This window comes from Pelodiscus sinensis, chromosome 1 (genome assembly GCF_049634645.1).
Source record: "Pelodiscus sinensis isolate JC-2024 chromosome 1, ASM4963464v1, whole genome shotgun sequence".
NCBI lineage: Eukaryota > Metazoa > Chordata > Testudines > Trionychidae > Pelodiscus > Pelodiscus sinensis.
In genome coordinates this window covers 17,845,307-17,869,310 of record NC_134711.1, presented here as the reverse complement: position 1 = coordinate 17,869,310, position 24,004 = coordinate 17,845,307, and the positions used below count along the sequence as shown (strand labels likewise).

At 41.6% G+C, this 24,004-nt stretch overlaps 1 protein-coding gene across 1 annotated transcript in view; it reads right to left on the bottom strand.

The window, feature by feature from the left end:
• The window catches only part of SEMA3E (semaphorin 3E), a 328,199-nt gene that overhangs the window by 46,095 nt on the left and 258,100 nt on the right, over positions 1–24,004 (bottom strand). Inside the window, exon 6 of the mRNA XM_025181682.2 lies at positions 15,129–15,222. Within this exon, the coding sequence (XP_025037467.2) occupies positions 15,129–15,222 (94 nt within the window). The remainder of the gene's footprint in view (positions 1–15,128; positions 15,223–24,004) is intronic.

Sequence of the window (24,004 nt, the reverse complement as noted above, 5' to 3'; positions counted from 1 at the left end):
AAGAGGAGCAAGCTGTGAGGAGAAGTCCTGCAGCAACAGAGCCAGGCACACACAGCCCAAGGAGCGCAGACCCTGTGTTGAGCAGCAGACTGGCAGTGCTCAGAGAGCCAAAAGGGACAGAGAAGCAACGCAAGGAGCTGGAGACTGGCAAAGCAGCACAGCCTGCAGCTGGGTGTGGTGAGCAGCTGGGACCAGCAAAATGTGGGGAGAGGCTCTGGGCAGGGAGATATCACCAGCCAAGAGGCCCAGCAGGCCAGACTGGGAGAGGGGTCTGGCCACTTAGAGCTTGAGGCTGTGTGGTCACTGCCAGAGCAGGCATGTCCAGTCTGCAGCCCCCCCCCCCCCCCCCCCCCCCCGCAGCACATCCAGGGCCTCTAAGGGGACTATAAGGAAGAGACTGTGGACTGTCCTTACACTCTGCAGACTGCTGTTTTGATGTCCCTGTGCTACAGAGCAGGGCTGTGTGTTCTCATTTAACCATTCTCATTTTTTCTTATTCTTTTCTCTTTAATCAGTTGATGTTTAATAAATTGTATTTGCTTTGAACCTTATGAAATGATCACTGGGCCAAGAAAGCCTGCAGTGTGAAGAGAGCACCTCGGAGTGGGGATACCCTAACTCCTGCCCCTAGTGACTACAAGGACGGGGAATAAGCCCCAGGAAACCTGGGCCCAGCCTTGTTGGGGTTTTGAGGACTCTGCTACTCAGGAGAGTGGAGGGGGAGCCCTCAGGACCAGGGGAGCCGTGGGGTAAAGGAAGTGGGAGCGGGGACTCAGATCCTTTCGCTGGTCCATTTCACTGGGGTGGTATAGAAGCCAGGAAAGTTCCCCACAATAGCGGGACTATTCCCCCGCTTACACAGGCAACCCAGGGGCCACATCCAGCTCTTGGGCCTTAGGTTCCCCACCCCGATCTAAGTATAAGACAATTGATGAAAGGGGACGTACAAAGAAGCAATAAAATTATAATATGGTCACCATAGCAGGAGTGGTCTCAGCACAAGAACTTTAACTTGATTCTGCAAATGTTTTGTCTTTTTGGTAGAGGGATTTTTTGTTTTCTCTCCTGTCTCACTGACTTCAACAGACTTTGGATTCAGCCTTAAAAATCGTGTTATGGCATCAAAATAAATGGCCACATTTTCATATGTACAAACAATGCTCAGAAAACCGATTTAGGTATGGACCTGAGATCTCCAAGTTTGAAAATTGTGGTGTAAATTTCTACTTTTTTTATTCCTCTGCTGTGAAGATTCAGCTATTTACAGTGCATGTGAGTGAAGTGCTCTCCTAGCTCTACCTCAGGGTTTTATACTGCCACCCAACACCGCAGCACCTTGCATGTGAAATCAATTGAAAAGTCTCTATTGGATTTAGACTCATAGATTCCAAGGCCAGAAGAGATGGTTATCATAATCTGGTCTGACCTCTTGTATGACTTCCCCAAAACAATTTCCAGATCATGTCTTTTAGAAAAACTTCCGGTCGTGATATAAATCTATCAGTGATGAAAAGCTGCCATGACTTTTGTTAAATTATTCCAATATTAATTTCCCTCTCTATTAAAAATGTCCTATCTCAATTTGTCTTGCTTCCACTTCCAGACACTGACTCACGTTATACTGTTTTTTTGTTAGACTGAAGGGCAGACTATGAAATATTTGTTCCTCATGCAGTTACTTATAGACTATGATTAAGCCACCCCTTAACCTATGCTAAATAGGTTGAGCTCCTAGTTTTATCCCTGTAATATCCGTGGCTGTTCTCTGAACCCTCTCCAGTTGATAAACATCCTTCTTGAATTGTGGGCAGGACTCAGCAGTGATTGCACCAGGGCCAATATGCAGGTAAAATAATCTCTCTAGTTCCTAGTCAAGATTCCCCTGTTTATGTACCCTAGGATTCCATTAGTGCTTTTGGCTACAGTGCTGCACTGGGAGCTCATGTTCAGATGATTATCCACTATGCTGCCTACAACTTTTTCAGAGTCTCTGCTTCCCAGCAGAGAGCCCCCCGTCCTATAAGTATGGCCTAAGTTCATATTTCCTACATGCATCTATGTAGCCATATTAAAACACTTCGGGTATGTCTACACTACAAAGTTAATTCGAACTAACAGCCATTAGTTCGAATTAACTTTAATAGTGTCTATACATACAAATGGCTAGTTTGAATGTAATTCAAAGTAGTGGAGCGCTTAATTCGAACTAGGTAAACCTCATTCTACGAGGACTAACGCCTAGTTTGAATTAAGCAGTTCGAATTAAGGGCTGTGTAGCCACTTAATTCGAACTAGTGGGAGGCTAGCCCTCCCCAGCTTGCCCTGGTGGCCACTCTGGGCCAAGCCAGGGAAACTCTTCTGCCCCCCTCCCAGCCCCGAAGCCCTTAAAGGAGCATAGTCTGGCTACAGTGCTCGTGCCAGTTCAAGCCTACCAGCACCCAGCCAGCAGACCCTGCACTTGGCATGGCATGAGCCAGCCACCCGCTGCCACCCAGCCCTCCTCCTCTTCCAAGGACCAGGCTGGCAGCTCCCAGGAGCCTGCTCGGGGCTGCAAGAGGTGGGTGCCTGCCTGGTCTAGTGCGGAGATCGTGGACCTCATCGAGGTTTGGGGGGAGGCCTCCAACGTCCACGACCTCTGTACTGCCACAGGAATGCAGCCGTCTAGGGCAGGATAGCTGCCAGCCTGGCCACCAAAGGCCACATGCGAACCCAGGAGCAGGTCTGCATGAAAATCAAGTTGGTCCGGTGAGACCCCTGACCCTGAGCTTAGAACATAAGAATGGCCATACTGGGTCAGACCAATCTAGCCCATTAGCCTGTCTGCTGACAGCAGCCAGCACCAGGTACCCCAGAGGGGATGGACCAAAGACAATGACCAAGCGATTTGTCTCATGCCATCCAGCTCCAGCCTTCCACAAATAGAGGCCAGGGACACCGTTCCTACCCCCTGGCTAATAGCACTCCATGGACCCAACCTCCGTGAATTTATCTAACTTCTCTTTAAACTCTGTTATAGTTCTAGCCTTCACAGCCTCCTGTGGCAAGGAGTTCCACAAGTTGACTATGTGCCGTGTGAAGAACTTTCGCTTATTAGTTTTAAACTTGCTGTCCATTCATTTCATTTGGTGTCCTCTAGTCCTTCTATTATAGGAACTAATGAAGAACTTTTCTTTATTCACCCTCTCAACACCACTCATGCTTTTATAGACCTCTGTCATATCCCCCATCAGTCTCCTCTTTTCTAAGCTGAAAAGTCCCAATCTCTTTAGCCTCTCTTCATATGGGACCTGTTCCAAACCCCTAATCATTGTAGTTGCCCTTTTCTGAACCCTTTCCAAGGCCAAAATATCTTTTTTGAGTTCAGAAGACCACATCTGTACACAGTACTGAAGATATGGCATACCATAGTTTTATACTTCCCCTCCTCCTTCTTCCCATGGCTTCGCCCTTCCAGCTCCCTCCTCCCAGGTTTTCCCTCCCCTCTTCCACCCTCTCTCTTCCCCTCTCCCACCTCCTTTTCCCAGTCTCGCCAGAGGTTAATCCCCCCTCCCACCGAGTTTTGTTAAATAAAGAGTTTGTATTTTTGAACACACGTGTCCTTTATTTTTTACATCAGGAAGGGGGGCTAGGGAGGGGTAAGTGGAAGGAGGTAAGGGAGGAATGGGGCACGAGTCACCGATGGGAAGGACTGGGGTGGCTCTGTGGGCTCCTCGGGGTGGAAGCTCTCCTGCAGGACCTCCTGGATCCTGACAGCCCCCGACTAACCCCCCTCCCCCTCCGGGATGGCAGCCTGCAACAAGTGCAGCCAGACTGATGGCCGAGTGCTGTGATGTGCCGAGTGAGGGCACTCAGGGTACTCCAAGACAGGACTGCTTTGCCATTCGTCATCGAGTTAGACAAGCAAGTGGGGAACCCTGAGAACTGTCTGTCCGGAGTGGGGGTTGGGTCCCTTTAAGCACAGCCCTCGGCAAGCCTGAGGCAGCAACTCCACGCTCTAAGTCCTAACCTGATGCCCTGCCGGCACTGGTTCCGGCCATCCTTGACTTCGGTTCAGGGTCCACTCAATGTGGGCATGCTAGTTTGAATTAGCAAAATGCTAATTTGAATTAGTTTTTAGGTCTAGATGCACTAATTCGAATTAGCTTAGTTCGAATTAACTAATTTGAATTAAGTTAGTTCGAATTAGTGTTGTAGTGTAGACATACCCTTCTTGTTTTATTGCACCCAGCTTGCCAAGTGATCCAGCTCTCTCAGTACCAATGACTCATCCTCTTCATTATTTACCAATCTCCCAATTTTTAAGTTGCCTATAACTTAATCGGTGATTAGTTTTTTTTTTCTTCTAGGATCAGGTCATAGATATAAGTATTAAATAGCGTACGGCTAAGAACAAATCCATGCAGTATCCCACTAGAAACACATCTGCTTAATGATTTCCAATTATATTTTGACACTCCTTAGCAGATTCAGCCTTTAATTGATTTCATTGTGACATGTCAGTTTTCTATAGTTCTAGTTTGTTAATCAGAAATGTGTGTGGTACCAAGTCAAACTTGCACTTTTCCCTTTGTGGGATAAAATCGCTGCTTGAAATAGGATTTCTGTTGAGAGAGAGACAGAGAGAAAGAGAGAGAGAGAGAAAGAATGAGAGAGAGGTTTCATTACTTAAACACAGCCTGCCTTCTCCAGAACAACAACAACAACAAAAAAAGGATCCAAGCTGAAGCCTTTATATATCTAAAATTTCCACTGAAATCAGTTTGGCAGATTTTATTGAATAGGTTACAGCATCCCTACCATGGCCCATTAAACTCAAAAAGAGGTAAATGTCAAAGTTTCAGTGGAAGCACAATTCTATTTTTTCATTTTCTTAAAAATCTGAGCCTCCAAAAACAAACAAAAAATTTACCCAAATGCAACTTTAAAGTTATATAGATAGACTGAATCACAAATGTTTGAAAATGCTAATACATTTCCAAAGTTAATAATCTCTGCTGTCTTTTTACACTTATACTAGGCAATACACTTATTCTTTTTCAGTTAAGAATCATAGAATCATAGAATACTAGGACTGGAAGGGACCTCGAGAGGTCATCGAGTCCAGTCCCCTGCCCTCATAGCAGGACCAAATACTGTCTAGACCATCTCTGATAGACATTTATCTAATCTACTCTTAAATATCTCCAGAGATGGGGATTCCACAACCTCCCTGGGCAATTTATTCCAGTTTTTGACCACCCTGACAGTTAGGAACTTTTTCCTAATGTCCAACCTAAACCTCCCTTGCTGCAGTTTAAGCCCATTGCTTCTTGTTCTATCCTCAGAGGCCAAGATGAACAAGTTTTCTCCTTCCTCCTTGTGACACCCTTTTAGATATCTGAAAACTGCTATCATGTCCCCCCTCAATCTTCTCTTTTCCAAACTAAACAAACCCAATTCCTTCAGCCTTCCCTCATAGGTCATGTTCTCTGGACCTTTAATCATTCTCGTTGCTCTTCTCTGGACCCTCTCCAATTTTTTCACATCTTTCTTGAAATGCGGTGCCCAGAACTAGACACAATACTCCAATTGAGGCCTAACCAGCACAGAGTAGAGCGGAAGAATGACTTCTCATGTCTTGCTCACAACACAGCTGTTAATACATCCCAGAATCATGTTTGCTTTCTTTGCAACAGCATCACACTGCTGACTCATATTTAACTTGTGGTCCACTATAACCCCTAGATCCCTTTCTGCCATACTCCTTCCCAGACCGTCGCTTCCCATTCTGTATGTGTGAAACTGCTTGTTCCTTCCCAAGTGGAACACTTTTCATTTGTCTTTATTAAACTTCTTCCTATTTATCTCAGACCATTTCTCCAATTTGTCCAGGTCATTTTGAATTATGACCCTATCCTCCCGATTAGTCACAATCCCTCCCAGCTTGGTATCATCTGCAAACTTAATAAGCGTACTTTCTATACCAATATGTAAATCGTTGATGAAGATATTGAACAGAGCCAGTCCCAAAACAGACTTCTGTGCAACCCCACTTGTTATGCCTTTCCAGCAGGATTGTGAACCATTAATAACTACTCTCTGAGTACGGTTATCTAGCCAGTTATGCACCCACCTTATAGTAGCCCCATCTAAGTTGTATTTACCTAGTTTATTGATAAGAATATCATGCGAGACCGTATCAAACGCCTTACTAAAGTCTAGGTATACCACATCCACCGCTTCTCCCTTATCCACAAGACTTGGTAATTAAGGAAGATTAATATTGTCCCTATTTATGTTATAGGATTCATATAATAAAAGATACAGGACATACAGGATAGCTGTACCTTCTGTAATCTTAACTTATAAGTTTCTTATGATTTTTTCCTAATTTTGCTTTCTATCTTGGTTAATGACAACATTTAGCTTTTTAGCACTTGACGTAAAGGCCACTGAAGTCGATGACAGACTTCGCATTGTCTTTTCGTAAGGCCTATAGAGAGTTTTTCTTCTGTAGCTCTCAAAGAATTTTACAAAGAAGGAAATCATCATCAGGCAACCCATTTCAAACTGAAGGACAGTTACTTGTTCATAGTTGCCTCTAAATCAAGACAGAACTCAAAATAGAACTTCTGACTTCCAGGTCAGTGCTCAGTCCACTGTCTTTTCATAAATGTGCACAAACATAGTGTTTTTGAAAGCAAGTGAATTATGTAAAGTAGGGAACAGCTTAACCACATCTCTCTTTCTCTTCTTGTCAATTTGCTTGTCTCATAGCCCAAACTATTGATCTGATAGTAAGAAGAGAGGAAAATAAGGGATAAATAACTGGAATTTGATTTAGTGGGCTGTGATCGCTGATTCCACAAGGAAAACATTTCAAGATCTGAGGAGCTCATACATTCATAGATTATAAGGCCAGAAGAATCTTTGTGATCATCCAGTCTGAGTTCCCTGGATCTGCTGAATTAACTACTATTTAAACCAGATCATATCTTTTAGAAAAAAAATCCAAGGTTGATTTAAAAATTGCAAGTGATGGAGAATCCACAGACTAAGTTGCTCCAATGGTGCAATGATTTTTAATTAAGAGTTTCATATATGTAAGCAGGAATTTTTCTCTTACAGCTAGCTGGGACTCTGGGGGTATGTCTATGCTGCAAAGTTAATTTGAAATAACAGCCGTTATTCTGAGTTAACTTTAATAGAGTCTATACATACAAACCACTATTTCTGAATTGATTCGAAATAGCGGAGTGCTTAATTTGAATTTGGCAAACCTCATTCTACGAGGAGTAATGCCAAATTCAAAATAGCTATTTCGAATTAAGTGCTGTGTAGACACTTAATTTGAAATAGGGGGCCTCCAGCCCTTCCCAGGGAGCCCTTGTGGCCACTCTGGGCCTAACCAGGAAAACTATCCTCTCCCCCAGCCCCAGAGCCATAAAGGGATAGACCCTGGCCACAGTGCCCGTGCAAGCTCCAAGCCTGCATGATTTTAAGACTGGTTCCGGCCAGCCTTAACTTCGGTTCAGGATCCACTCAGTGTGGACATGCGATTTCGAAATAGGAAAATACTATTTCAAAATAGGTTTTTCTGTAGATGCATTAATTCGAATTAGCTTAATTCAAATTAACTATTTTGAATTAAGTTAACTCAAATTAACGCTGTAGTGTAGACATACCCTGGGTGTGTTGCTGTAAGGGAAGGGGAGAGGATTTACGTGGGCAACTGAGAGATGTTGCACTTGTGTTTTGTGGCTTGGAACTGGAGTATTGTTTGCGTTTGCATTTCTTACTTGTTTTACATTTGCAAAGGCATTCTGTTTTATTTTGTGCCTTTGTTTGCAGTAGAGTTTCTGTTTCTGCCTTTGTATCTGTGCCATGCTGTTTTATCTTGGCTCCAATTTTTTAATAACCAAAATCACAAGCTACATACCATCCCTTGCTTGGACTGGTTTGTCCTCTTTCCCCCCTTCTTCCCTCCTACACTGTTTAAAGAACAGAGTCAAACAGGCATCATTAAGAGCCTCTTTACTTATGTTAATTGTGGTAGAGTTGTGTTTCTTCTATATTGCTTGGTAGGAGTGAAATCACTGGGAAATTAAAGCATTTGACACTGATGGGCAGAAGTCACAACCAAGAGGCAGATGGCAGTGGATGGTGACCAGGGTGGTAGTGAGGAGCTGTGATGAGAGGCCAGCAGAGTCGTAGTGGAGAGGCATGACAGGCGGGGGATAGGTACAACATAGTGGCAGTGAAGAGAAGGGAGCAGGTTGATGGCAAGTGACCAGTGGAGTGAGTAAGATGTCTCTTTACCTCCCTCACCTAGCATGGGAAATGAAATCTATGGATGCACTTCTAAACTTTGGGTCAGCACTGACCAAGATCAGTAACTGAGGGTATGTCTACACTACCCCCCTAGTTCGAACTAGGGGGGTAATGTATGCATACCGAACTTGCTAATGAAGCCCGGGATTTGAATTTCCTGGGCTTTATTAGCATAAAGCCGGCGCCGCCATTTTTAAAAGCCGGCTAGTGCGAACCGGCTAGATAGTTCGGACTAGCAAGCCGTTCCACGAGGCGTACAGATAGTTCGGAATGGCTTGCTAGTCCGAACTATCTAGCCCATGCCGCGTGTAGCCGCGCGGCACGGGGTTCGCACTAGCTGGCTTTTAAAAATGGCGGCGCCGGCTTTATGCTAATGAAGCCCGGGAAATTCAAATCCCGGGCTTCATTAGCAAGTTCGGTATGCATACATTACCCCCCTAGTTCGAAGTAGGGGGGTAGTGTAGACATACCCTGAGAGTGGAGTGCAGAGAAGGTTTTGGCATATGAAGGGGACATTTGGTTGCTGGACTTAAGAACCTGTGTAGAAAAGGCCACTCCTCAACCTACTTAGGGTGGGACTTTTACTCATGGCTAATGTTTATGAACTTTTTGCTGTTTCCCAAATTACTTCCTTCCTTGTTATTAAATGTTTCTTTTTTTGCATTCAGACTCTGTGCTTGTGACTGGGGAAGCATTGCCTCCCAGAGGTGCCCAGGTGTGTGAATTTCCCAGATTACTGGGTTGCGGCTGAAGCCTGTTCTGTGTTGAACGGATGGAGCAGAAACCCTAAATATTGAATCTTGCCCTGACTGCTGCTGGCTCCAGCTGGCAGAAGGGCTTTACATATATGGAAAAACAAATTCTGGTATTTGAAAAAAAAAATGGCTGAATTTTGCATTCTTCGTGCACTCACAATTCTTGGGAATTTTAGATGCTGGAGGAAGGCAGGGTAAAGCCAAAATTGGTCCCTTCTCTATGAATGTAAATTAATAAGGAACAAATAGATATAGCCAGTGCTTTTTTTGTTATGGTACTGCCTGGTACGCAGTACCGGCACCTCCAGACGCAGTACCAGCACCTCCAGTCAGATCTCAACAATTTTTCCCTTGGAGTACCGGCACCTTTTTTTTTTTTTTTTAAATACAACAAAAGCACTGGATATAGCATAAAGATTGTTTAAACTTCAACAATGAGAGTCTCATTTCTTTAAAGTTATATAAATATTAGAGCCCATTACTGTAAACTTTTTAGGATGTACCAAAGCAATCTGTACACAAAATTAACATAAATACTTGTAGAATGTTGTAGAGTGCATTGGGATATAAGGAATGTTCTTGCCTGTCTTTCTAAAATATTCACATTTATCTGTTTTTAATTAGCAGAATAAGGAGTTGACAGCATACAGACTTTAGGTTAGTAGACTGTGTAACAAATATCTTAACCTGATTTTGAGGTGGTCCCAGCTGAGAAAGTGTAATTTAAAATCTTTGGTGAAGACACATGCATAGTACACTATCTAATCAGTCTAATGCTATCTTCTGGTTTTTATCTTTTTAAGCTCAAGTCAGGCTTTGCTCTGGAGTGCTTTTAATTAGGAATAACAAATTAAATGATGATTTCTACAGTCCAGGAATGTAACTAGAGCTCTGTCTGACAAGCTATAACAACAGGATTTTATTTTTAACCCAAAAAGTGTGAAAAGCAAAAATGTGCAGAGCAGAGGAAAATGCAGAACTAATTTTCCTTGAAGTGGCAATGGTCAAGAAACACAAAGTCCTTTTCTTCTTCTAAGACTGAGCAAGAAACGTTATTAGATTTCAGGAACCCACTCTCCCTCTCCTTCATTAAAAAAAAGAAACAGGCATCCTCAAAGTTATTAATAGTGGGGACATGTCTCGATGAAGATGTCATCTTTGATGTGACTGAAAACACATGGCCATATCCCATGACAATTTTCCTAACAGTAACCCAAGGTTTAAAGCATAAGTGGGGATTTTTTTGGGAGGATTGGGGGCCACTGACCCACAGACATATGTCAGGGGCTGAACACAAGTGGCCCTCAACAAAGGAGAAAGATACTCCCCACATTCCCCTTGCACACCAGAGCCAGGCTGCCCAGCCTAGTAGATTATGTGTGCTCCAGCCCCTGCAGTGAAGCAGCAGGGGGGCTGGAGTGCCAGAGTGGGCTCCCCAGTGCTGGGGGGGTGGGTCCCACACTCTACACCGGTGTAATTCAGGCCTAGATCCTCAATGAAACTTACACACTGAATTCCCATTGATTTCAAGTATTTAGGTATCTGATTCCCATTGAAATGCCTATTACAATTAATGGGAGTAAAATGCTCAAATATCTCTGTGGAGATACTCAGCCCAGAAATAGCTCCCAGCAACAAAATAGAGGAATCACTTTTATCTGTGATTAAAGTTTAGAATTGTTTGAATCTGGAAGGTCATTTTCAGTATGTATGATTAAAATCAGATTTAAATAGTTTTACTTTGATCAGAAGAAAATTGTGTTTATTTTCACACTTCAATTTAAAAGCCCAGTTCAACACAATGATAGTTTCTGAGTTGGTTTTAAAATGGAATATCCTATGATTTAATTAGTTTTATGATAGGCCGTTTGACCTGATGGTAAAATACCAGTAAAAACAATTATATCAAACTTGTCATAATTTGTCAGCATAAGGAAACAGAATATATGTTCAACTACAGAGCTGTTGCATAAAATGTAAATGTTTAGATAAGTTACACACAAAATTTACCTTGTAATAAATTGGACCTATTGTTTGGACCTATTTTCTAAAAAACAAAACAAAGATATCCTTATAATTGTATATGCTTTCAATAGTCAAAAGCAGCTCTGTAATAAATCACATAGGCTAATTGTGTAAGACCACAGCAGTGAATAAAACACTTCAAGTCTATAACTTCTGATATATTTAATATTTTATTAGCAAGCTCTTACAAATTTATACCCGGTTTTAATGTCTATTTTTTGTCTAGGAAAATCCATTCTGGTAACAGTCCCTCTGGCTTTATAAGAGTAGCTTTGTTTATTTATATAATAGCCCAGGTAAATTCAAACAAACAAACAAATGAACCAATCATGCCAGTGTTAAAAGTCATTTTGTTCAGCTTAGTGGAAAGGATGCTGGATCCCTGATTAAAATCAAATTATAATCAGAAAGAAGATAATAAATTAAACAAGAACGGGAGTAACATGAAATTTAGGGCACGGCTAGACTACAAGATTATGGTGGAAAAACGTATGCAAAATGCACTCTGCATTTTGAGTACCTTTTTCCAATTCTTTTGTTGGACTGGGCCAAATGTTGAAAACAAAAACCCTCTTTCGGAAGCCCTCTTCTTCCTCGTACAATGTGGAATATGGGGCTTCCGAAAGAGCGTGTTTGCTCTTCCGCAAAAAAAAAGTGGAAGAGCAAATGCATTGCCTGGATGCAGCAGAGTTTTTGAGGATACTTCTGGTATCCCTCTGCGCCCCCCCCCCCTTCCCCTCCTCCCGCCTCCAGCAGTCTAGCTGTATCCTTAGAGCGAGGCCTCAATAGAATGGAGGATTTGGTAGTTGCAGGAAAACCCTAGTTTATAAAGTTGGAAACAGACTTCAAATCCTTCAAAAGAAATTTAATAGTAATTGGGCTAAACTGACGATTTATTAAAGGCCCTTAGGAAACTGATTAAGAGAACCTAAGTCACACTTTTATAAATGACTTAGGACCATCTTCATCACAATGTTAGCTGCCTAACTTCCATTGAAATCAACAGGAGTTTGATTCCTAAACACCATTGAGGATACGGGCCCTAGTAGGGTTGCCAGATGTCCAGTTTTGAATTAGACAGTCCAGTATTTGAGCTTTGTGTTTGGGAAACAAATTGAGAAAATATGAGAAAATATAAATGTCTGGTATTTTCTAAATAAGATGTAATGTAGATTGTGATATAATGTCAAGTATGTCTGGTATTTTTGTTGAAACCAGCTGGGAACCCTAGGCCCTCGTCATTTAGGAGCCTAACTCCCTGTGACTTTTAACGAGGCATCTAAATCATTTAGGAATTTTGACAAATGTTCTTGTTTCTCTCTTTACAACTTCTTTTCTCTTGATACAAAACAAATATATTTGTTCTTCATCTGGGATGAATAACACCCCTTCTCTCCCCTTTCCTCCATCCTCCCCCGCCCCCCCGCCAGCTCCCCGAGTTTGCAATCTTGCCTGCCAGTGCTAGGTAGTTTGTTCTTCAAGCACATGCTTGCTTGTCTAGTGAGCTGCCAAGTCCAATATTAAACAGGCTAAGCAAGAAGGAGTAAACCAGAATCCCTTGATCATGGCTTACAGGTGCACAAGTCTATTTGACATACGTTTTGTCAAAGCCAGGTGCCAGAATACAAATGCATTATTCACCAACTTGGGGCTACACCCTCACTCATACTATTTTCTTAATTTCTTATCTCCTTTTATGGCTGCATGATCCGTGTACAGCTAAATGGCTAAAGTCTTCTTAGTCTGCCTCAGTCTTTGCCTGTTTTCTATTATATTACTGATCTTCCTGTTGCCTTAACTGATCCAATGATTAGCCTTCATTTGTTATGCTTGGAGAGAGCCAGTTCATCCTTTCACTTATGCTGCTTTGGTGTCATCCACAAAAATGGTTATTTATTAATGGCTACAATTCTTGTTTCTATACTTCTCATTGTTCTCCAGATACTTCACTATGCTCAAGGTTCTTTGAGTTGCCGTTTCAGAACCTAAGCTCCAGGCTGAGCCTGAGTGCATGTAGATCCTAACTCTGAGATGCATGGGTTTTAAAACGCTATGTAGACATACCCCAAACTGCTTTTTCTGAGATCCAGACATGAAATTCCTTAATGTCAAGGTCTGAAGTACAAGTACCTAATGGCTAGGTATATTCACTCAGAACACAACTCAATTCCAATTTCAGACAATAACATAAGAATGGTCATACTGGGTCCTATCTTCCAAGAGTGGCCAATTGCACGTGCCCCAAAGGGAATGAACAGAACAGGTAATCATCAAGTGATCTATGTCTCTCTCACTGACTATCCCTTAAAAAAACCCTCAAAAATAATCACATTTGCATTTCTCAGAACCACTAGTTGCTGGCCTGTTTCTTGTACCTATTACAGGCAGTCCCCGACTTACGGCGGATCCGCACTTACGAACGGGGCTTTTCTCACGCCGGAGCTCACGGGTGGCTCCTGGGCGGCTTTGTTCTGGTGTCCCTGGTCTGCAGGGGGGGTCCAGCGGCTTTGCTGGACCCCCCCAGCAGACCAGGGGAATAGGAGCAAAGCCATGGAGCACGCCCGCAGCGGGACAGCCCAAGTGCGCCCGGGCTGTCCCGCTGCGAGCGTGCTCAGCGGCTTTGCTCCTGTCCCCCTGGTCTGCTGGGGGGGGTGCAGCTAGTGCCCCCCCCCAGCAGACCAGGGTTTTCTTGCCTACCCCTGGGATAGAGCAGCTGGGGGTTGCCGGGTTGGTCCCACAGCGCCGCTCCGGACCAACCCGGCAGCACCCCAGCTGCTCTGCCCCAGGCGTCCTGATTCAGCCGCTGCTGGTCAGTTTCAGCAGTGGCTGAATCAGGACGCCTGGGGCAGAGCAGCTGGGGTGCTGCTGGGTTGCTCCAGTAGCGCCGAGGAGCTGCGCTACTGGAGCAACCCAGCAGCACCCCAGCTGCTCTGCCCCAGGCGTCCCCAAGTCAGCCGCTGCTGAAACTGACCAGCGGCTGACTACAGGAAGCCCGAGGCAGAGTTGCTCTGCCCCAGGCTTCCTGGAATCAGCCGCTGATCAGTTTCAGCAGCAGCTGACTTGGGGATGCCTGGGTTTCTTAAGTTGAATATGTATGTAAGTCAGAACTGGCATCCAGATTCAGCCGCGGTTGAAACTGATCAGTTTCAGCAGCGGCTGACGCCAGTTCCGACTTACATACAGATTCAACTTAAGAACAAACCTACAGTCCCTATCTTGTACGTAACCCGGGGACTGCCTGTACTCTGATCAACACCTCTCCTTATCTACTGTCCCCTACTAGTCTAACATCTTTGTATTATAAAGTTGGCAAGCTATGATATCCTACACTTTGTCCAACACCACCAGATTATAAAATAAATATGTATTGGATTGCATTGTATTGTAGTTTCAAACGTCTTGATCCTGCAATGAGATCTTCTTGGGCAGAACTCAGTGTTGTTCTGTGGTGGCCTGGCGATGTGTCCACATGAATTATTTTGTAAGATTGGGGCTATAGTCTATTGCTGAAATACACTCTTCTCCCTGTAAGCATCCTTGTTTGGCTTACAAGTCAAGACAGTTGCAAACCCTGGACATTTGGCATTTTAAGAAATGTCATAGGTTGCGATGACAACAAAAGTCCTCACTTATAGAAACCATTTGACCTAACAGCATTTTTCTCAGATTTCTTTTATCAAAATTAAGTTTTGTAGTTCATCTTGCAAACTGGCATTGTTGGATGCATGTTTCATTTGTGTAAATATTTTGAACTGAATATATTGTTTTGCTATCAAGGAAAGGAAAACTGTTGTTGCCATTAATATTAAGTAGTAGTCAATTATCTTTGTATAAAGGCACATATAATACTACATCTGCTTGCTCATCTGAGATACACTTGCTCAAATTTACACTGTCTGGAATGTAATATTAATGTGGGTACCACCATTACAAGTTATGGCTGTAAGGAAATACTGACAATACCTTGCAGAGCTGATGAAAGATACTAAGACAGACAGTTTGACAGCACCTTGAAGATTGAGACATAAAGTTCATTACCAATTAAAGTAGAGATGAAGGAGGAGCTGGGGTCAAAAGGGCACCTGCCTCGTCCTCTCTCAAATTTGTTCCAGTCCAGGTGAAATAGATGATCCTTTAAAGAAAGAAAAAGAAAACATAAATAGGACCTTAAACTAAAAAAAACAAACCCTTAACTTATTTGATGTCTAGGAACTGAATTGATTCTTTTCCTGTGTAAGAAAAATAATATTATCATTGTTCACTAATAAAAGTGTTGTAAAGAGTCTTTGCTTTCCACAGAACATATTTGCATACCCTCTACTCTTTATTATTTACTGAAGTATGAAAGTAATAGAATTAGTTATTTATTTTTATGGGTAGTGAGGGAAAGTTTCCCTATCTCTTCATAAATTACCTAAATATTCAATGACTAACTTGAAAAGAAAAGTTTTTGTCCTCTCTTGATAAGATGGAACAATATATGTAGTGTATAGAAGCTTTCTGGCTCTAAGTGTCTTTTATGTGCTAAAAACTTTTAGGAATGAATCTTTTATTTAATTAAAACATTCAGAGCATATGATTTATACTGTGGATGCACTCCAAAATTAGTGTTGGAGAAGATGAGCAAGCTAATTTAACTTTCTTTATATAAAGCCTAACCTGAACTCTTGCTACTGCAATGTTCCTTCTTTTATCACCTATATTTTGCTGGGTTTCCAAAACAGCTTTATTTAACTAAAATGTCAGGTGGGAAGAATATTTCTTAAACTATTAAGTTATTTATGAAGTTCTTACAGGTTTATGAATCCTTATCATGGAACTATCAGAGCCAACGCAATGTTCATTAAAATAATGAGCTTTTTGTTAAAGAAACATTAAATAGTAATCTAATCATCAACTCTATTAAACAGGATGTTATCTTTATCAGAGTGAGCATCTTTCTGGTAATTTTATTAAATTGTGTGAAATTTCTGATTATACATATCTAACAAACTATGAATGTCTATCAAATGTTAATGTTTAAAATAATTAAACAGGTGTTCTGGTTTTTTTTTGGGAGGGGGAAGGAAGTGTATTTTGTCTGAATTTTCAACAAATTGCACATAAATATGTGAGTATCAGGTTGACCTCTGTCTATTTTACTGGGTATGTGATTAGTGAGTTCATTGGAAGCTTTTTTTTTTTAATGTGCATATTATTAAACAGTTCCCCTCCAAAAATAAGGAGGGGGTGATAACATTTGCATTGCCAAAATAAACAAAGCAAAATAATTAAGAGTTTGCATTATTAACATGTATGATACCATATATTTCAGCAATGCCTGTTCTATCTCACAGAGTCACTCATCAGAGAGGTGATCACAGTTTTAGGTTGGTGGTATCCATGGATGCCAAATCTTGGGCAGAATACAACCACACAAAAAAGGGAGCTAAAGATGTACAGACTTTAAAAAGGGATACCAAGATAAAAGAATAGAAGGACATGAAACAGAGTGGTGGGTGAGGAGAGGAAAGATAATGAGAGTGATGTTTTAGATCCTATCCACTCAAGGCCTGAACAAAGTTAGACTAAACCCTTATAAATTTGTCTAAGGCCTGTGTTCTCCAAAATGTTACTCTGTAGTTGACTGCCAGCCATCTCTCTCTGCCAAGCTTCTATCCCTGAAAGCAGTTGCTCGTCTATCGAAGCAATATAAACCATTTTGCTACAAACACTGCTCTATAGAACCAAGCTTTCCATGAGCTGGAGAGTTTCCAAGATGTTGGGATGTATCCCAAAGCACAGTTCTGGAAAATAATTTCTATATGGATCATCATATTTATTCTCCTCTTTCTAGTGTAAAGGACTGGATCTTGGGACTGTCCCAAAACATATGAGACAGCATGGCTCCAGGAAACCCACATTTCCAGAAGCAGTCTGTATTGGGAAAACCCAAGCACTGTAACCTATGTGGAGACCAGTGCAAATTAAATATAATTTTTTGCTGGATCAGAATTAATCATAGCTCAACAATAAGAGTTTTTAATGTATGGCAAGGAATTTCCCCATTGGATAGGGTGAAGGTTTATATACAAATCTTTGTTCCAAGCCTACAATATTAAGGAGAGTCATTTGGACCAGGAAAGCCTACAGCTGATCTGGCAAACATATGGAACTCTCTTCACAATAACAACACTGGAGTTTCTGGTAGTCCCGATGCCTCTTGATTGACTATGTCCTTCATATGATGTTTAAGCTGCAGACAACAGCAAGTAGGTTGACATTTTTGCAATAGAAGGAATTGATTCCCTGAAGTCAACCAAGACCCCTAACATTTCTTCTTTTCCAGCAGTTCTCATATATTATATTGGGGAAAAACTAACCACTGAACATCCCCCATCAACTTAGATTTATATAGATGTGGGAAAAATTACAAACCAGTCCACTTAAGAATACTTAAAAGTTGAGTCAGTCAGGGTGTGTCTAGACTACAGAGTTTTGTCGACAAAACTCAGCAGTTTTGTCGACGCTGGTAAACCTCATTTTACGAGGCATAACGCCTTCTGTCAACAGAGTTTCTGTCAACAGAAGGTGTTATTGCATGTAAACTGTCCTTTGCGTCTACACTACCATGTCGACAAAGCAGCTTGCTTTGTCGACAGAACTGAATGTAGTGTAGACGCTCTTTGTCGACAGAAGTTTTGTCGACAGTATCTGTCGACAAAACTTCTGTCGACAAAAGCCTGTAGTCTAGACGTACCCTCAGTTCCTAATACACCAGTGTGACCGCTGCTGAAGACACCTGGGCTACGTCTAGATTGCATCCCTTTTTCGTAAAAGGGATGCAAATTAGACGTATCGCAATTGCTAATGAAGCGGGGATTTAAATCACCCACACTTCATTAGCATAAAAATGGCCACTGCTTTTTTTCGGCACGGAGCTTTGCAAGAAAAAAGCACCAGTCTAGATGTGGATCTTTCAGAAAATAAAGCCTTTTCCGAAAGATCCACGTCAAGACAGGTGCTTTTTTCCCGGCAATGCTCCGTGCCAAAAAAAAAAGCAGCAGCCATTTTTATGCTAATGAAGTGGGGGAGATTTAAATCTCCACTTTATTAGCAATTGCGATACATCTAATTTGCATCCCTTTTACGAAAAAGGGATGCAATCTAGACGTAGCCCTGGAAATGTTAATCACTATTACCCATCTCTGTTTCAACAACTCGACAGCGATGCTGCTGCTAAATTGTGTGTCAGTTCCTTGACATAGCATCCTGTCTGCTTTGTCAACAAACTTTTCAAAATTTTGTCATTCAAGTTTTACTGTACAGATACCAACCAGTGGACCCAAATGCTCTGGAGTTTTTGGTACTCCCAATGCCTCTTCAGAGTCCAGTCCTCTTAACTGAACTCACAAAAATTAGTCCCCTGCTGCTTTAAAGAGACAATCCACAGCTGCTCATTAACTTAACTGAATCATACAAACCCTCCACTTAAAACCCTCCACCAAAACTTAACAAAACACAATCTTTCGTACAATTATTTTTCTTATCATACACTTTTTCTCACCATGGCTGACTGGATATTTAAGCAGGAACCAACACATATAGGTCAAGGAATTGGGCATCTTTGACTCCTCAGGAGAAGGAAAAGTTAGAGATTTTTGCTCCTTTCCTTTTAGTCCAGTAAATCTTCAACATGTATTTTTTGGAAAGTAAGCCCAAATTTTCTCCCTTCTCCTGGGGTGCTGTTTTCTCTCCCTCTTGCTAACTTGATAGCTTTGTTTAACTGACTTGTAAATGATACCTTTATTGTTCCAGCCTGAAGACCAGCCTGGTCAGACAAGCAAATATGCCTTACAGGACAACCTGTAGACACAGATTCTGACAAGAGTGCATTAGTTTTGGTGAGTATGTCAGGTGTGACAAAATTTGCTGACACAGAATAGTAAACCTTCAATGGGCCTCTGTATCACACTTCTCCTAACATTGATGCAGTAGGATTAGCCTCTGGCTACTCTGCAGGTTTCAGTTCAAAGTCCCCCTGAATCCATAGATTAACATACATACATAACCAAGTAGTTGATTCACATTTATCTGGTTCTGTTACCCCTGAAGGTGTGAAACCAGATCTCCGAGTCTTCCCTGTTCCAACCCGCTAACAAGAAACATATTATTTCTGATAACCATGCCACACAACCACATCATAAACCTCCAGGAACCCAGCCCTGCAACCAAAAAGGATGCCAACTCTGCCCACATATCTATACTGGCGAATTCATCACTGGAGCAAACAACATAAGTCACAAAATCAAAGGATCATTTGACTGTACATCCAGTAATTTGATCTATGCCATCAAATGCCAGCAGTGCCTCACTGCTATATATATTGGACAAATTGGATGGTCTCTGCGGGAAAGAATCAATGGACACAAATTGGATATATGTAAAGGGAATATACAGAAGCCTGTCGGTGAGCATTTCAGCTTGCCTAATAACAGTCTGACAGACCTGCAAGGAGCTGGCTTATCACAAACCAGCTACAAGCCAAATACACAGAGAAGCCCTGGAATCCCAGTTCATCCACAAATTCAGTTCATGCTAATGGACTCAATCGTGATATGGGCTGGTGGGGACTCTACCTACTTAACCACTGAAGGTGCTAGCAGCTCCCTAAGTGGTATCCTTCCTGTTTTAGGAATCTATTGACTGATTTTTATGTGCTTAGGTTTAAGTACCCATTCTCCAGATACTTAATGATTCTCTGTCTCCCACCCCCCTTCCCTTTTTTCTTTCTCTTCCCTCTCCTATTTATTTTCATATTCCGAACTCCTAACTCCGGTCATATGAAGAAGTGGGCTGTGCCCACAAAAGCTCATGATACCATCTACATGTTTCGTTAGTCTATAAAGTGCTACGAGACCATTTGTTTTTTCTGTAACAGACTAACTCGGCTACCCCTGAAGCTCCTGTTCCTAACAGTTTGTCCTGCTCTCAGCAGATTACTGGCCCACCGCTATTTTCCTAACTGTACCGATGTCTTGCTGCTCCCAATAGTTTTTGGCTCCATAACATCCAGCTGTGCCTCAGTTTCACTGATCCCAGTGTAGTGGTGGTTCATAGCTTTCTTAACTGTGCCAGAGTCTAACACTGCAAGTAGATCCTGGCTATGTTTTACCTGTACCACATGCACACTTGGCATTGACTCAGTTTCTCCAGTGAGAGCGTAGGCCCTTGACCATTGAGTCTGACCATGGATGGTCTTCCATACAACTATATGTATTCATCTGTGGGGAGAAATTACATTTAGGGATGCCCATTTAGGGACACTTTAAATACATTAATTCATCTAATGATTAGTAAACTAGTGAAGCTGGAGTCCTTGAAACAAACTGTGTTTCAATATAACTATTGATGAGTGCTTGCTTTCTTAACTGGTATGTTTTAGATACATAAGAGACTGAGCAAAAACCTATACACAATTTAATTACCCCACTCCACACACACACACCACTGATACTTGGAGGGAAGTGAAAGACTAGCATTTCTGCTTTGAAACATGAGCTCTTGTTGGTTCCTTCCTGGTGCTGTTTTGAAATGTCCTCTTGCTGCTGGATGTGGTTTGAAGTGAATGGTAACTTGGCACCTCTTTATTCCCTCTTTCCTGCTGCTTGCTCTGTCACCAGTTTTGAAGAGTGTTGTTTTTCCAAATCTCCAGACACATTGGCTCTTTGAAGCTGTAATTATAGTTGCTGCACAGTGCAAGTTCTTCCATTTTCGTGTGCATCTTATTCCTTCTACACTTGGATATGCTAAAAAGTTATTTGAGTAGAGATGTGCATGTGCAACATGGGGAGTGAGAACTCCTTAGCTTACAGTAACGCTGCTAATACATTTATAATATTGATAGTCCAATGTTAATGTAGAAAAAACGAGGGAAACACAGGAAGGAGATGTGAAGAAATGACAGAGGGAGACTTTAGTACCTCATCTGCAGCTCTGGTTATTCCATCTTGCTGCTGGTCAATATTTAAAACCACTAGGGAATAAGATTTTTGTAGAAAGCTAAATTTCTTTCCAAATTTCGTAAACATCACACACTACTTTGGGTTAAAAAAAATCAAGATGTTTTGGGTCTACAGTAGACAAAAACAATAAAGAGAACTAAATAAAGGGGAAAAATACTACTGAAAACCATGACAAATGCACTAGAGAGTTATTACTATCTAAAAATGTGATGCAAAGGAAATTCTTCTTTAGAGAATGTGACTACTTTCTATTATCTTTGTCCTAACCAGCTAGTAAGAATAAAGGTAGTAGTGAAAATATCATATCTTCCATCTGAAGTATTTGTCAGTAAATCAGTAATATAAAAAACAAAGAATGTGAAGCAAAATGCAGGACTATGTAGCACTTTAAAGACTAACAAGATGGTTTATTAGATGATGAGCTTTCGTGGGCCAGACCCACTTCCTCAGATCAAGTAGTGGAAGAAAATAGTCACAGCCATATATACCAAAGGATACAATTAAAAAAAATGAACACATATGAAAAGGACAAATCACATTTCAGAACAGAAGCGGGATTCGGGGGGGGAAGGTAAATGTCTGTGAGTTTACCTTCCTCTTCCCCCCCCCCCGCATCCCTCTTCTGTTCTGAAATGTGATTTGTCCTTTTCATATGTGTTCATTTTTTTTAATTGTATCCTTTGGTATATATGGTTGTGACTATTTTCTTTCACTATTTGATCTGAGGAAGTGGGTCTGGCCCACGAAAGCTCATCATCTAATAAACCATCTTGTTAGTCTTTAAAGTGCTACATAGTTCTGCCTTTTGCTTCAGCTACACCAGACTAACACGGCTACATTTCTATTACTAAAGAATGTGAAAAATGTTTAAAGAGGAAGGCAAAAAGTAATTAGAAATAACTTGTGAGTTCAAAGATTATACAGGATTTCCTAATATTTGTGCTGTCCATTTACCCTAGCATGAAAAAAAAAAAACCCAGTGGGATATTCGCTGAAAGCAACGACTGTAAATTTGAAACTGATAAAAGGAACATTATTCAGAAAGGGCACCTTTACATGGCAGGGCTAAAGCCAAAATAAGCTACACAACTTCAGCCACATCAACTGTGTAGCTTAATTCAGAATAGCTTTGTTCAGCTTTTGGTGCTGTCTACACAGCAGGAAGTTGAAGGAAGAACATTCTTCCTTCAACTTCCCTTACTTCCCGTGAAATGAGGGTTACAGGAGTAAAAAGTCCTCCATCTCAACATTATTTTGACATTACATCAAAATAACTGCTTGTAGTGTTGAAGTGAATTATGTGTAGATGTACTCTAAATAAGGTGAACAGAAAAATAAGATTGGACACAGAGGGTATGTCTACACTACAGAGTTTATTGAAAAACGGCTGTTTTCCCGAAAAAACTTCATTTATGTCCACACTGCAATCACGTTCTTTTGAAAAAAATCGAAAGAACAGAGTGGGATTTCCAACATTGGTAATCCTCTTTCTTCTAGGAAGATGCCTTTTTCTGAAAGAGCTCTTTTGGAAAAAGACAGGGAAGACAGAGTTCTTTCAAAACAAGAGGAAAGAGGAAAAAGCATAGGTGTTCTCGTGGCCACTCCATCCAGAGTAATCACAGCTTAAATGTGAGATAGCATCCATTAAGTTTGGATGCTATCTTTCGAAAAAGCAGATAGCTTTTTAATGTGCTTTTGTTGTGTAGATGCTCTCTTTCGGAAGAAGTTTTTTTGGAAGATCTCTTCCAGAAAAGTGTGTTCCGAAAGAAGCCAGAGTTGAAGCAAATAAACACACATTTCACACTAACAGTTGCAGAAATGAGGCTTATGCTATTTGCGTAGCACTACTGTTTTCTGCAACTGATGTGGTAGGAGTCATAACTCCTGTTCTGCCATTATTTGCACACAGAACTGCAACATAGGCAGAATGGAGAGAGTGTGGCTATGTGCAAAACCAGCTGTTTTTATGCAAAAACCTGCGGAGCATCCACACCTTAAATGAGCTCTTGTGCAATTAAATGAGAATTTAAATGGCAGAACAGAGGGCTTTTTCCGCCCTAGATAAACCTCCTTTTCTGAGGCATAACTGCTTTTAGTACTACAGCTATCGCACAAGAAGGACGTGGATGCTCCAGGGGGGTTTCTTGCACAAGAAACCCCTATGGGAAAAAGCACATGTGCTCTGATGGCCATTCTGTGAATGGCCATCAGAGCTTTCTTGCACAAGAGCATCCATGCAGTGTGGACGCTCACTTGCGCAAAACCACATTGCTTTTACGATGTGCTTTGAGGTGTGGACGTGCTCTTGTGCAAGAAGTTTTTGTGCAAAAACTCTTGCACAAAAGGCTTCTTGCTCAAGAAGCATGTAGTGTAGATGTAGCCTGTGTGTTTCCATGGCCCTATTTACAAACTATAAACTGTCATTCTTACTTAAATTTTTCTTAGGTAAAGTCCATTAAAAAGTAATAGCTTCTGATCAACTTGGGATAGTAAAACTTAGCAGAGAAAAATCTTATGTCAGGCAAGGATATAATATAGGCCATTGCTCTATCATTAGGGATTTGAGAAATTTCATAAGTAATCCCAAACCAGCTAGTCTTACGGCAACATCGTCTAGACAGGGGTTACTAAGTATTGATCAACTAGGCAGTTCACTAAGGGCAGTAGATTTTTGGGCAGTTGCCTAAAGTAGCTGCTTGATGGAAGGACAACTGGCCCAAATTGGAGTGGTGTTGCCATATTGTTCAGGGCATACTGCCTTTCACTTAAATTTGACTCGGCTGTTCTTCCATTGAAAGAGGGGCATCCACACCAAATCTGTCAGCCTACACCTATGAGGATGGGGCAGCATACTCAAGTTTTGTCCTATAGAAATGTAGAAGGATCCTATAGAAATTATTCTTAAAATAG